Source organism: Molossus molossus, unplaced genomic scaffold (assembly GCF_014108415.1).
Source record: "Molossus molossus isolate mMolMol1 unplaced genomic scaffold, mMolMol1.p scaffold_m16_p_3, whole genome shotgun sequence".
In the NCBI taxonomy this organism is placed as follows: Eukaryota; Metazoa; Chordata; class Mammalia; order Chiroptera; family Molossidae; genus Molossus; species Molossus molossus.
In genome coordinates this window covers 16409419-16424334 of record NW_023425366.1, presented here as the reverse complement: position 1 = coordinate 16424334, position 14916 = coordinate 16409419, and the positions used below count along the sequence as shown (strand labels likewise).

At 44.1% G+C, this 14916-nt stretch overlaps 1 protein-coding gene across 2 annotated transcripts in view; it reads left to right on the top strand.

The window, feature by feature from the left end:
- Positions 1-14916, top strand: part of CDH6 (cadherin 6) — a 130091-nt gene that overhangs the window by 71131 nt on the left and 44044 nt on the right. Inside the window, exon 2 of one of the 2 annotated variants that reach the window (XM_036279298.1) lies at positions 3601-3954. In XM_036279298.1, coding sequence (XP_036135191.1) covers positions 3727-3954 — 228 coding nt within the window. In that variant the 5' untranslated portion in view covers positions 3601-3726. Of the gene's footprint in view, positions 1-3600; positions 3955-14916 lie in introns of those variants that run through there. The other variant, XM_036279299.1, reaches the window with a different exon arrangement.

Genomic DNA, 14916 nt, shown 5'->3' with positions numbered 1-14916 from the left:
TGGTATCTGTGATATTAAAAAGAACTAATGTTTAATATTCAAGTGGCAACAGCTTGCAGAGTTTGCCCACAACACCCACAGGGCTAGATTTTTCTTTAAAATGGCCTTCGGGAGTCTGCCTTTCGAACAGCTGACTCCCAGCTCCCTGCCTCCCTCGCCGCGGAATTGTCTATGCACACAGTGGAGAATGTGGGAAATTAAGAAAAATGGGATTCCCACTGACTCAACCTCCGTGTACTCTCTACTGCTAAAAATGAATAGCTGTCTTTGGAGGGCCTTTCTCCATACGCTTCCTCCGTCCCCTTCCACACTACCCATGAGAAGAGAGGCCTCCTCGGTGCCTAACTGAGCATCAGTCACTCCACACCTGGACCAAGGCCACCCAGTGACAAGTATACTGTTGCCTGGCGTGTTTCCAGCATGACTAATTGTCACCACACTAATCTACTCACCTGTGGCAGCAACTGTCCCAGCCTGCTGTCAAGAAGATGCATAATAATGCAATCAAGGTTTTAAGATGCTGAACGCTGTGAAATATTTCACGTATATTACAACAGAAGGCTTTCCCTAAGCCTTGTGTTAGGTGGTGATAATTACTCGTTGCTGAGGAAAATAAATAAATAAAACTGGTCACATACACATTGACCTGGTAGAATAATAGGAGACAGGTGAACAAATATTTTCTAACAAAGAGAAAAAGAGCGCTGATCAGATTACCTAGAATATGTTTATTTACGTGCATTTATTTAGAGTGAATGTACTGTGGTTGGCAGTTTGGACAGACAGGAGCAGGGCAAGGACGATGGGCCAGGTGCAGAAGGTCACCAGGGTGAAAAGCCTGGGGTGCCTAGCAACCAACAATTGCAGAGTAGGACCTCACCCCAGGGTGACCTTTCCTCCCTCCCTTAGCATATCACTGATCATGCGGTTTGGAGCCCCTGACCTTTCCTACTCACAGATAACATCTAGGCCTCAGTTGTAGTTCAGCTCCAGGCCCAGAAAAGCAGCAAAACCAGACAAGTGATGCCATGCTGACCTCAGGACCAGCTGCCTCGAGTAGTAAGCCCTACTCTGCTGCCAATCCTAAAAGGACACACCTGGAAAACTACTGAATATTCTATTGAGGTCTTTCCCTGGGACCTCCCCTCAAATCTGCACCCTCAGGATGGAGGTCCCTGCGTGCTCTCCCTCCCAGGAGCACCCCCATGCCTGTTCCTCCCCCTAGGTAGGTCACCTTTACTTCCTCACTCCCAAGCTCCAAGGGCCCTTCCTCTGCCTTCATAGCTCATTTCCTAAGCCCATTTCTTCTACAAATCACTTCTTCTACCTCTGTTATTTTCCAAATAAATGTTCTCTTATCGTTTGAGTCTGGATTCTGAATTCTTTCCTAGCCAGAACTCAAGCACCAAGGTTGCTAAACCCAGGTCTGGTCCCACTGGTGACAACCAGTGCCATTTCTCCTGCTGCCAGCAGTACTGGTTTCATTACTATTATGTTCTACATTAAAAAGTATTTTATGTCCAGCCCATGTAGCTCAGTGGATTGAGCATCATCCCATGGACTGAGAGGTCCGGGTTCAATTCCCACTCAAGGCACATGCCTGGGGTTACGGGCTCCACCCCCACTAGGGGGCATGCAGGAGGCAGCCAATCGATGTTTCTCTATCACATCAATGTTTCTCTCTCTCTCTCCCTCCCTCTCTCTCTCTCTAAAAAAATCAGTAAAAACATATATTTTTTAAAAAACACTTTATTTTTTGTTAGTATTATTTAAGAAAATATTTTTTATGTCAAATAGTCAGGTGAAGTAGTAATTTGTTAGATTTTTTTCCAAGAAATGTGGAAAAGTTTAGGATGGAGATATAGGCAGGTATCACTTTAATAAAATAGTAAACCAATCTGTGACATCTTTGCCAAGCAGTCTGGCCCAAGGATTTTTTTTTAAATGCTAGATTGTATTCTTGAAAAATAGTATTTGCCATGGAAAATTATTACCCACAAGTACAATAGCTGACTTTCTAAAATCTTGCCCTGTGATATTCAGATATGTGTGAGGTGCCTATGAAAACTACATAGAAATTGTTTTGATACCATTGCAATAACCTGGTTATTATTTAACAGGAAAGGAGCAAAAGGGGCGACCAGATACTATAGGCATGGCATTTGTACAGCTTTGCCAGGAAGCTGCAGTTTAACACTCTCCAGGTCTGTTCCTCTCAGATTGATGGGGGACAAAGGCAGGTTAAACACATGCCCAGTAAGATCTGAGTGTCAAGGGAAGGGGCTAACCTGTCTATCACACCAGGGAACAGGTCAGTGGCCAGAACAGACGTGGCCACTGCAAGGCTGGGAAATCTGAATACATAGTCTCCTGAACAAAGGAAGTTCCCTCTCTTCTTTTTCTGTCGCTGCCTACGCCGGACCCCCGGCTTGTGGGCTCCCATGCCCTGCATTCGCCCACGTGCCTTATGGCCCTGTAGGACCGAGGGGCTGAATCTTGCCTGATATTCTGCCGGGTCCAGTTTCATGATGGCCCACAAACTTTGGACACCGCCCTACTTCTAGCTTTGCTGAACCCACAACTGATCCCTTTGTAGCACTGGATCAAGGAGCATGGGACATCAAAACCCCAGGAACGTAACTCCATGCAAATAAAATCCATTCATTCTCCCATGTGAATCTTCTCAGAAAATTCCTTTTCTGAAGCTATGGCAAGAACCCCACCCCAGCTAGTGACAGAGAAAATCAACTCTCCAGTAACAGATTGACCAGTTTTAAAAATATGCTTGGTTGCTTGTGATACAAGTAAAATTCAGACATAAAAGCCTAGGAATTCCTAAAGGTAGTTCAATAAAATTGTTCATTTAATTCTCATATTCTATGAAAGTCAAATTCTATACCTACCTCTTAACACATCCTGCACTATTAATTAAGTCATACAAGAAAAAATAAGTTTCCCAGTTAAGTTTGGGAAATACTGGATTCAATATTACAAAATTTAACTTCAGAAACTTCAATATGCTAACATGAATCCTGAAGAGGAGGTGTATGGTTTTCTCAACCTCATTTTACCCAGATTGTTCTATCAGCTCATGTCCAAAGCCAAGGGTCTGCACTTTGACATGTCTCCACATCACAGCTACTCAACACATTCTAGCAAAATTTCAGCACTGTCGACTCTCAATTAAATTGAAATGGTCTGTGATCATCTTTGCCTTAGACTTGTTCATGAGGATAAATATGCAAACAGAATCTGAAACACAAACTCATTTCTTCTCACCAGATCTCAGCCCAGGTACCCAGAGGTAAAACGGCGGTGAAATAATCCACTCTGGCATGTTGACTTACAAAAATGCTATCACTTAAAACAGGGTTTGGACATGATAACACAGGAGAGAGGAAAACAGCAGCTTCCTCGGGGGCCCAGGCCTTCCGTTGTGCATACCCAAAGCATCCTTTTTCCTCGTTTCAAAACTGATAGCCAACTTATTTTTGTCGTTTTGCTATTTAAATGCCTGTCCTCCTTTGCCAGAGCTTATTTGCTCTGACACTGAATCTTAAGCATCTCTAAAAATGCTTGATATGTTATTATTCTTTCCAGATATCCCGATAGCCAAGCCGAGGGCGTTGTGGAAGAAAGAAGGAATGAGGCTGAGCACAGTCCAGTGATCCAAGGCACTCCAAGGATAGGAGCGCTGCTGCCCAGAGCCTGGACCGCGTCATCACAATGAGAACTTACCGGTACTTCTTGCTCCTCTTTTGGGTTGGTCAGCCCTACCCAACTTTCTCAACTCCGTTATCTAAGAGGACTAGTGGTTTCCCAGCAAAGAAAAGGGCCCTGGAGCTCTCTGGAAACAGCAAGAATGAGCTGAACCGTTCAAAAAGAAGCTGGATGTGGAATCAGTTCTTTCTCCTGGAGGAATACGCAGGATCTGGTTATCAGTATGTGGGCAAGGTAGGATCCCATTGGGCGCTTTGACATTGTGGTTTGAAAACCCTGAAGGAGTTACTACTAATAGATAGACAGGGAGGCTGTGAACTATTCCCCAAGCCAGGAAGAACTGTTGCTTATCTGGTGAGAATGTTCTTTTCCCCACTTGAGTAGTTTGAGGAAGAAGACTGTAGCAAGAAGCCGAGAAATGTTAGCACTGTGACAAAGAAAGAGAAATGCCCCAGTTGGAAATAAAACGCCCACAACCATCCGCACAGGATTATCATAAATCCTTTAATTTTTTTACTTTAGCTTGAAAAATATGGTTCAGCTTCTTCTATGAAGCAGGATGTATTAAAAATAGGACTAGAGCGATTAAGCCGTAAGGAAAGGCAGGGTCCTTTTCCTCATTCTGAAAGCACACATTCCGAGTCCTTGGGCCAGGTTCACGTTAACTGTTTCTGGGCTCTGATACCTACAGTGCCAGCCATTCTCTGAGCGCCCACCACTACCCCAGGTCGGCCGTAGATACAGCTGCTACTGTTCTGTCTTGTCTCAGATCATTGGCACGAGTCAGGCATTTCAAGAGCTTGTGATTTAACCGTGGCAAGGTTCGCAAGAGAGACAAATGGTTATGGAGCGGTGCTATTTCCGAGTATCATCTGACCCTTTTATTGACTCCAGAGAGTAGGATGAGCAGGCATCGCTTATGGTTGCCCTCAGCCACGGCTGGAGCTGAGTCAGGGAAACAGCCGGGTGATACTGTCGCCGTGAGTTTCCCCGACATTTTATCATCGGCTACATTCTAGTTGCAGAGTATCTGCATTCTGTAAAGATGTAAAATATAAATAAAAACGCAGGGATACAGGTATGAACTACGTGGGTTCCGTGTTTCATCCTATGGTGTTGATAAGAAAAATCATTGTCACCCATGAACGCAACAGAGATGACAAAATGTCTTCATTTATGATCACAGCTATGACTTTAGACATCGATAACAGAGTATGCCAACTGCATAAAACTTGCAAATTCCAAGGGCTGCATGGTCACACGTCAAACTGTTATCAAATATCCCTGAATAGCCGTGTGCAGATTGTCTCGTTAAGTATTTACCAGGGTAAATGAAGGAGAGCCATCCATGGCTTGGGCTGAGGTAACCAGGCATTATTCCAACGAAGTGAATTATTAATGTGGAATGAAGTAGGAGAGGAAGCATTCAGTGAGGGGTGGGCATCCACACAGATCCCCCACGGGCCTGGCCTTGTATTTGCTGTGAAATCCACTCTCTGTGTGGCTGCACAGACACAGTCCACGCACTTGCACACCTCTCCATTTCCTTCGTGGGGTTTGAACAGAGCTGCCTAAATAGGGTAATGGCTGTAAAAGTAAATGAATAATCGTATCATCTTCAAAGCACTTTCTAGCATACAAATAACATTACTGTTGTACAAGTTTTTTTTTTCAAGTGCTTTGTCTAAATAATTGATCCTCCTCGTTTTTTGCTTTTTCTTCTGAAATTGCGATGCCATTTTATGTGAAAAATACCACATGTTTCTAAAGAAAGGCAGGATGTTGCAGGACACTCGAAGCAGCCGTGGATAAAACCACGCGGGAATCAGCTTCGTGGTTACAGTTGCAGAGGCAGTACTGCCACGGGGAGTCGTGAGCTGTGGGCACAGCAGGGCTGAGGCCCGTCTCTGGGCTGCGGCCCCACCCCGGGCCGGGAGTACCCCTCCGGGCGGCCCTCTGGCCCCGGGCAGGGCCCGTCCGCGGTTCCCGCAGGGGGCGTGAGACGAGAGTGACAGGCGGGCAGACAGTAGGCGCATGAGGACGTTGTTATTGGTGAAAATCCGCTGTACACGCTGTTAAATTTATGGGTAAGGCACTGAAGAGGGGTGTTAATTTTTATATCGTTGCAAAAGTAAAACGAGGTAACTAACGGATGTCTCCGCGGGCGGAAGATGGAAGGAGAGAGGCGCAATCCCTCCGCAGTCACAGCGCCGAGCACGAGCTGGACGGGCATTTTACTGGCAGCAAGAGGAATGTCCCCGCCTCCCCTCATCTGCCCTGACGTTCTGCCAGAGGAGAACGGGCTGGGGAAGAACGTCAGGGCAGGGACTGACGTTGCCTCCGCGACCAGCAGGTGTGTGAGGGGTGTGTAAGGTGTGTGAGGAGGTGTGAGTAAGAGGTACGTGTAAGGTGTGTGAGGAGGTGTGTGAAGAGGTGCATGTAAGGTGTGTGAGGAGGTGTAAGAGGTGCGTGTAAGGTGTGTGAGGAGGTGTGAGTAAGAGGTGTGGGTAAGGTGTGTGAGGAGGTGTGTGAGGAGGTGTGTGTAAGGTGTGTGAGGGGTGTGTAAGAGGTACATGTAAGGTGTGTGAGGAGGTGTGTGAGTAAGAGGTGCATGTAAGGTGTGTGAGGAGGTGTGAGTAAGAGGTGCATGTAAGGTGTGTGAGGAGGTGTAAGAGGTGCGTGTAAGGTGTGTGAGGAGGTGTGAGTAAGAGGTGTGGGTAAGGTGTGTGAGGAGGTGTGTGAGGAGGTGTGTGTAAGGTGTGTGAGGGGTGTGTAAGAGGTACATGTAAGGTGTATGAGGAGGTGTGTGAAGAGGTGTATGTAAGGTGTGAGGAGGTGTGTGAAGAGGTGCATGTAAGGTGTGTGAGGAGGTGTAAGAGGTGCGTGTAAGTTGTGTGAGGAGGTGTGAGTAAGAGGTGTGGGTAAGGTGTGTGAGGAGGTGTGTGAGGAGGTGTGTGTAAGGTGTGTGAGGGGTGTGTAAGAGGTACATGTAAGGTGTGTGAGGAGGTGTGTGAGTAAGAGGTGCATGTAAGGTGTGTGAGGAGGTGTGAGTAAGAGGTGCATGTAAGGTGTGTGAGGAGGTGTAAGAGGTGCGTGTAAGGTGTGTGAGGAGGTGTGAGTAAGAGGTGTGGGTAAGGTGTGTGAGGAGGTGTGTGAGGAGGTGTGTGTAAGGTGTGTGAGGGGTGTGTAAGAGGTACATGTAAGGTGTATGAGGAGGTGTGTGAAGAGGTGTATGTAAGGTGTGTAAGAGGTGTGTGAAGAGGTGCATGTAAGGTGTGTGAGGAGGTGTGAGTAAGAGGTGTGTGTAAGGTGTGTAAGGGGTGTGTAAGAGGTACATGTAAGGTGTGTGAGGAGGTGTGAGTAAGAGGTGCGTGTAAGGTGTGTGAGGAGGTGTGAGTAAGAGGTGTGGGTAAGGTGTGTGAGGAGGTGTGTGAGGAGGTGTGTGTAAGGTGTGTGAGGGGTGTGTAAGAGGTACATGTAAGGTGTGTGAGGAGGTGTGTGAGTAAGAGGTGCATGTAAGGTGTGTGAGGAGGTGTGAGTAAGAGGTGCATGTAAGGTGTGTGAGGAGGTGTAAGAGGTGCGTGTAAGGTGTGTGAGGAGGTGTGAGTAAGAGGTGTGGGTAAGGTGTGTGAGGAGGTGTGTGAGGAGGTGTGTGTAAGGTGTGTGAGGGGTGTGTAAGAGGTACATGTAAGGTGTGTGAGGAGGTGTGTGAGTAAGAGGTGCATGTAAGGTGTGTGAGGAGGTGTGAGTAAGAGGTGCATGTAAGGTGTGTGAGGAGGTGTAAGAGGTGCGTGTAAGGTGTGTGAGGAGGTGTGAGTAAGAGGTGTGGGTAAGGTGTGTGAGGAGGTGTGTGAGGAGGTGTGTGTAAGGTGTGTGAGGGGTGTGTAAGAGGTACATGTAAGGTGTGTGAGGAGGTGTGTGAAGAGGTGTATGTAAGGTAAGAGGTGTGTGAAGAGGTGTATGTAAGGTGTGAGGAGGTGTGTGAAGAGGTGTATGTAAGGTGTGTAAGAGGTGTGTGAAGAGGTGTATGTAAGGTGTGAGGAGGTGTGTGAAGAGGTGTATGTAAGGTGTGTAAGAGGTGTGTGAAGAGGTGTATGTAAGGTGTGAGGAGGTGTGTGAAGAGGTGTATGTAAGGTGTGTAAGAGGTGTGTGAAGAGGTGTATGTAAGGTGTGTGAGGAGGTGTGTGTAAGAGGTGTGCGAAGAGGTGTGTAAGAGGTATGTGTAAGAGGCGTGTGTATGGTGCATTCTTGCACTATGGATAGGCCATTTTTCCAAATCTGTCTTTGGAGTTATGTTTTATCAATAGACAAAAGGATTATACTATAAAGTGTTTTCTTTTTACCACAATTGAAAATAGATAAAAAATAAACAAAATTTTGAAAAGAAAAAAGCAGTTTGGGTTCCACATGTGGCAACAAGTTGGTTCACTTTTAATAAATTTGGAATAAAATAGATACCTGAGGAGATTTGCCGGATCTCCAGGGTCAAGAAACTTTGGAAAACAAAATTTTTCTCAAGATCAGGCTATGGCAGGGGTCCCCAACTTTCTCAGTTCACAATGCCCTCAAGGTCTCAATAATTTTTCCACCGTGTCCTTAGGTCAAACGATAGTTATGTCCAAACAACTTTATAGGTAACTATGTTCTAAAAGCTAAATTACAAAAATACACATCAATTAACAGAAACATAATATTTTTATTTCATTCTTAAATAACCACAGTGACTTACTAGTGGCAGGTGTGTGCTGGGCACTGCACAGCTCAGACTGAACAGTGCCCCTTGCTCTTCTGCCACATTGATTTTGCACTGTATTGCTTTCTCCCACAGGTGCTGGGGAAGCCAGCTTCATAAATATATAAATTTGTGGAAAGAAATGTAGCACCACCTACTGTTGAAACTGTGAACTACTCTGAGCTAGTCATTCATAAGGTGTCTGACAGAGCTCAAGTTTCATTCTTTCCCTGGAAATTTTTAAAATATTTCCTGGTGCCACCGTGAGTTTCTTGTTGCACCCCAGGGTACCTCAGTGAACATTCTGGGAACCATTAGACCACAGTGCGACTGCCGTGTAAAGTTGTACGAAGGCTAATAGAACCTTAGCCCTACTAAATAATAGTTACTTAGAGCTAAAACTGAAAAGATTACTCTGCACATGTAACAGATAGAAGCGTAAACTGAGGAAAAGTCATGCAGTTGAGCAAATACCACTTAAAGTAGGAAAAAAAGTGTCTACATTATAAGTATCTGTTTATGTTTGTATTTGTGTTCATCGGTTCCGATTATTCTGGGGCAAGTCAATAGAGATGACAGTGACGATTGTGGTGTGAGGAGTGGGAGCAAAGACCTGTGGAGTGTCCAAAGGGAAAGAGGCCAGGGTCACGTGAGCATCCAAGAAGCAGTGGAAGACTGGAGGCTGGATGACGATAAAGTAAACAGACGAGATCATGCTTAAAACTTGAAGCACAAGCAAGGGCAGCAAGACCTTCCTCCTCTTCCTGTCTTAAGACACAGCCTTTCACTGTGTCGATGGCCAGTAAGATGAACACAGACCATGGACTCTGCATGGTTAGGGAGGGGCGCACTTACTGCCAATAGCTGGATTACTGGCGACCCAGACTCTGCTGCGTGAGAAAACATCAACACCTGACTCACCTAAATGGTGGCAGCAGGTCAGAATAACAGAGGAGGAAGTGGTCCTGAACTGAGTGAGAGTTTGTGAGCTTGAGATAGAGATAGAGATACAGATAAGAAAGATGATTTTTTTTTCCAAAATACATGAATATTTAAGGGCGACTTTGAGCTGATTTAGTATAAACAGCATCTATGTCACAGGGGAGCTTATTAGATATGCCGCATCTTGGGCCCCACCTGAGAAGCTGCATTTCAGCAAGATCCCCAGGTGAACGCACATTATTTGAGAAGTGCTGCCTTTAAAAATACCTTGCCTGGACCTCCCCTCCCCAGAGATTCAGGTTTAGTTGGTATTTAATTAAGTATTTATTATTCCAATACATGGCAAAATTTGAGAACTGAGGCCCCAGGAGAATATTATTGACAATAATTATAACAAAATGTGGCAAGTTCAGTGATAAAAGTTATGGAAACATAAAGGAGAGGGTCAGCTGGGCATGGGGTGCAGCAGAGCTTCCTGAGGCGCGCATAGTGCTAAAGAACCGCTTCGGGGCGTCAGCTCGCCCTGCAGAGGGAGAACTACAAGGACTTCCCAATTAATCGGACGCTGAAGCCACAGGAGAGAAGGCAGAAAGTGCAGAGATTTCAAGACAGAACAACCAGGACAGTGAAATGTCACTAATGCCAGCACAGAAAACAGAAAGAGGTGCATGTTTTCTTGTCCATATGATTTTACAGAAACTCTACTTAGGCTCTCTTTGGCTTGTAGAGAAAGAAGAAAATAGCATCGTAATTTCACATTTTCAGAAAAGTACCATACCCTCCTGCCAGCTTCACATAATGTAGCAGTTCTTGGATGGTGATAGTATGTAGCGTGAGATTATGTTCAAGAAGAAAGAAGAACATAGGCAGATATTAATTAGATTTTCAGGGCACGGGCATTCGTTAATACAGAGATAAATGTATTTTAAAATCTCAGAAGTATGCACAGTTTTAGGTAAGAGATTCACATCCTGTCATTAAACTGACCCCAGCAAAGCTAAATTTCCTTGTCTCCTCACATGTTCTCCGTCCTCTCCTTCCACGCAAAGTGTACAGAAGACTGATCTCCATCGAAGCGTTGAGGTGCCTCTATTTTTAGTAGCAACGCAGGAGAGCTGTGCTTATGGAATCTGATAAACTGTAACTTTTCATAGATATTTTCTGATGCCACATTTTTGGAAGTTGATGACGGTTTTCTTTGGTGGAGCTTTCCCCCCAAAACTGATACACATGCTTTTTAAAATACCGTGAAAATGTGGGTTCTATTGGAAACTGTGATGCACAGGTCTTCCTAAGCTGCTTTTCTCTGAGTATTTAAAATTAATGTTTACCCAATTTGACGAAGCCAGTCTTCTTAGGATAATTAGACAGTAATGTTTCAATGGCCCATAAAAATAAAAGTTGTCAGCCAAATACACCTTTACAATTAGGGATAAACAATTATTTGTTCCTACAATTACATGATCCCAAATCAGCAAATATAAAGCAATATTTTATACATTCTGAAAGACCATTTAAAAGATGCTGTCATTAAAATATTGCTTTATTATATTCCCCCACCCCCACCCCCTGAAAATAGCAGAAACTTAAAAGTAGAAACCTCCTTGTGCTAATTTGACGGGTGATTCAGACACTCATTTAACCCGTCACTTCAAACAGCAGCATCCAATTAAAGCATCACGATAGTAACATTTCCTGTTCCAGACACTCTGCCAAGTGCTTCGGGTATAGTATCTCACTGGACCCTCATAGCAACTTGACTTAATGCCCACATATTAGTTATATCCCTGTTTTACAGATGAGAAAACTAAGGCTCAGAGCAGTCAGGCATTTTAACCAAAGTCTCACGCTGCCAAAGTTGGCAGGTAGCCTGCCTGACCTGGTAACTGTTGGGTTATACACACTGCCAGGGCTTTGCAGAGCCAGCGGGGCTCAATGAAAAAGCAGACGTACACCATGCCTTGCTGCTGAATGATTGAATTCAACTCAGTATCATACATACCTACTGAGAACCTGTCGTGTGACAGCCAAGAGTAGAGAGAAAAATAATTTTTTTTAAAGACTACCTTTTAAAGAGCTGCACAAATATGTTTACATGAATGTTTTGTGCCTTCCGTTTATTTTTTTTTATTTTAATTTCCAGAACACATCAGTGATATTCAAAACAGCTACATGTGATTTTAAAATTAGATATGCACTCAGTGGTCTTTTGGGTCATCATGATGAAACAGTGCCTCTTCTTTTTACATCTTGATAACCTTCCTTAAACTTCTGTTCTGGTTTGATAACCCGCAATAATCTTTTCTCCCTGAGTCAGGACAAGTGCCTCAGGCACATCTTTCTTCTTCATCATTTAAATTTAATGCCCAGCCATTTAACATTTTTATATTTCAACTGTTAGTATATTTTAGAGAACATGCATTCATTTGCTTGTTGAAGGTACTTTTTAAAAATGTCTCAAGAAATAACTTCCCAACTGCCAATTTTGGCAGTAATCCTCATTTTGTTTCCACTACCAGCCAACTAATTTCACTTCTTTAATGACAAAAGCTTCGTTTTGCTATTTGATGCTAAGAAAATGTCCCATTTAACAGCAATTCACCGAGTCTTAAACTTGCCTCTCTGCGCAGTTGCTCATGTGGAGAGCAAGACCATCAGAATGTCTGACCTTGGTTGTAAACACAACTTTCAGCTGCCCGGGTCACACAAAGTACAGAAAGCCAACAAGGACCTGATCCAAATCCCCAACTTTCCAGGTCATTATGCCTGTGGAATCCTATATCCTTCTGCTTGTAATTCAATTTGTTCAACAAAATGGAGGGATGGAGGTGAATAAGACAGTTAAGGGTTCAAGTTCTTTTTGTTCCCACTGAGCTATTTTAACTTCATGCTCTACAAGTCAAACAGAGCTAGAGGTTCTTGAAAGGTTGAGACTCTACATGCTCATTATAAGAAATACCCCAGAATCTAGCCCATGGACATTGGTATTTCTTTACTGATTGCCTTAACTTGTTTGTCCTAATATTGAACCATGGAATGCTTGGTTTGTACCAGAGTTCTTCATTTTCTGTCATGTTATGAATCCACCATAGCAGGTGGAAATACAAATATGCAGAATGCCAACATCTGCTTTATATTTATTTTAAAACCAAAATCCCTAATTATCATTGTGACTGAATTTTATTTCAAAAATTACATAAAAATCCCTGACATATTGCAATCACTAGTCAGTGGGTTCTTAAGCCAGAATCATTTTCACTTTCATTGATATAAATGATGGCATTAGAACATTAAATTAAATATGACAAGAATATATTATAACCAGAATTCTAAATGTAACAGTTAGAGGGCAGTATCTCTCTAGCCAAAATTAAAAATATCATCCTAATGTTCTACCGTATGCACCAAAAATAAACAGATTTTTGATAGGAGTCCTGCCTTCTAATCAAATGTGTAGATCTTAAGGTGTCATTAGAAACTCAAGAAGGCATCTCTTTTTGTGTAGATGCAGGTTGCTGGTAGTGAAGTCTGCCTTCCTATAAGTTTTCATGGAGTCAGTTATTAAGACAACAATGTCGGGGGGACTTCTGTTCAAGACAGTGGGTAGGTAAACATGGTATCGCGTCCTCCCACAACCACATCAAAGTTTCAACTAAACTACAGAACAACCATCATTCAAAACAGCCTGAAATCAAGCTGAATGGAAGTCCTACAACTACGGAATTAAAGCAGCAGCCACATCGAGACTGGTAGGAGGGCGGAGGGGACAGCCTGGTCCCACACCCACGTGTGGCGGATAAAATCAGGAGGACGCCTCGGCTGGGAAGGTCCTCCCTGAGGACTGAGGGGTCCTCGTCCCACACCAGGTGCCCCACTCAGGGTTCCAGTGCCAGAACGAGAATCCCCATCACTTCTGGCTGGAAAAACCAGCAGGAACTGAGGCTCAGGGAGGCTGAAGCGGCCTGAGCCCCAGGCAGCTCCTTAAAGGGCCCGCGCACAGACTTATCGAACTCTCTCCCTCTGAGCTCGGAGGGGAGGCAGCTCGAGGGGCGCCAGAGACATACAGGGAAGAACTGAGCTGTTTTGCACTGGAGTGAGGGCTGGAGAAGGGGCTTTCTCCGGGACAGACGTGCCATCAGAGGCCTTTGTTCCTTTGGTGAGCCCTTCCCTGGGGCGGCAGACAGCCACCATATCTGGGGCTCCACCAACCTGGCTCACACTGGTAGCCCCGCCCTGCTGACTCCCTGAGGCCCTGCCCCGCCCCGCCCAACTTTCAGGCCCACCCAAGCTGTTGCCACTTGCTTAACCATAGGATTGGCCTGTCTTGGATCCTGCTTCAGGTTTTCCTAAATTCTTTCAAATGAACAGCATCTGGTCTCAGCTAGCCCCATACCACTCGTTAAGTAATACACAGAAACAAACACAGGGAGGTAGCCAAAATGAGGAGACAAAGAAACAGGTCCCAAATGAAAGAACAGAAAAAAAACCCAAGAAAAGAACTAAGCGAAATGGAGATAAGCAACCTAACGGATGCTGAGTTCAAAATACTGCTTATAAGGATGCTCAATGAACTCAGCGAGAACCTCAGTGAACTTAGTGAGGGCCTCAAGAGCATAAAAAATGACCAGTCAGAAATGATGGATGCACAATCAGAAATGAAGGAGCCATTTACTGAAATAAAGAATAATTTACACAGATTCAATAGTTAAGTACGTAAATCAAGAAGCAAACCATCGATTTGGAATATAAGAAAGCAAAAAATGCCCAATCAGAACAGCAAAAAGAAAAAAGAATCCAAAAAAATGAGGATAGTGTAAGAAGCCTATGGGACAACTTCAAGCGTGCCAACATTCGCATCTTGGGGGTGCCAGAAGGAGAAGAGCGAGAACAAGTAATCGAAAACCTGTTTGAAACAATAATGGCAGAAAACTTTCCTAACTTGGTGAAGGAAACAGACTACGAGTCCAGGAAGCACAGAGAGTCCCAAACAAGATGAACCCCAAGAGGCCCACACCAAGACACATCATCATCAAAATGCAAAAGGTTCAAGACAAAGAGAGAATCTTAAAAGCAGCAAGAGAAAAGCAGTTAGTTACAAGGGGGTTCCCATAAGACTGTCAGCTGCCTTTCTCAAAAGAAACTTTGCAGGCCAGAAGGGAGTGGCAAGAAATATTCACAGTGATGAAAACCAAGAATCTACAACCGAGATTACTCTATCCTGCAAAGCTGTCATTTAGAATCAATGGCCATATAAAGACTTTCCCAGACAAGAAAAAGTTAAAGGAGTTCATCACCACCAAACCATTATTATATGAAATGATGAAGGGTCTTTTTGAAGAAAAAGATAAAATGTATGAACAAACAAAATGGCAATGAATACGTATGTATCAAAAATGGAATCTACAAACAAAATGAACAGGCAAAACAGAAACATTCTCATAGATACAGAGAACATTTTGTTGGTTACCAGATTAAAGGGAGGTTGGGGGAATGGGTGAAAAAGGTGAAGGGATTAAGAAGTA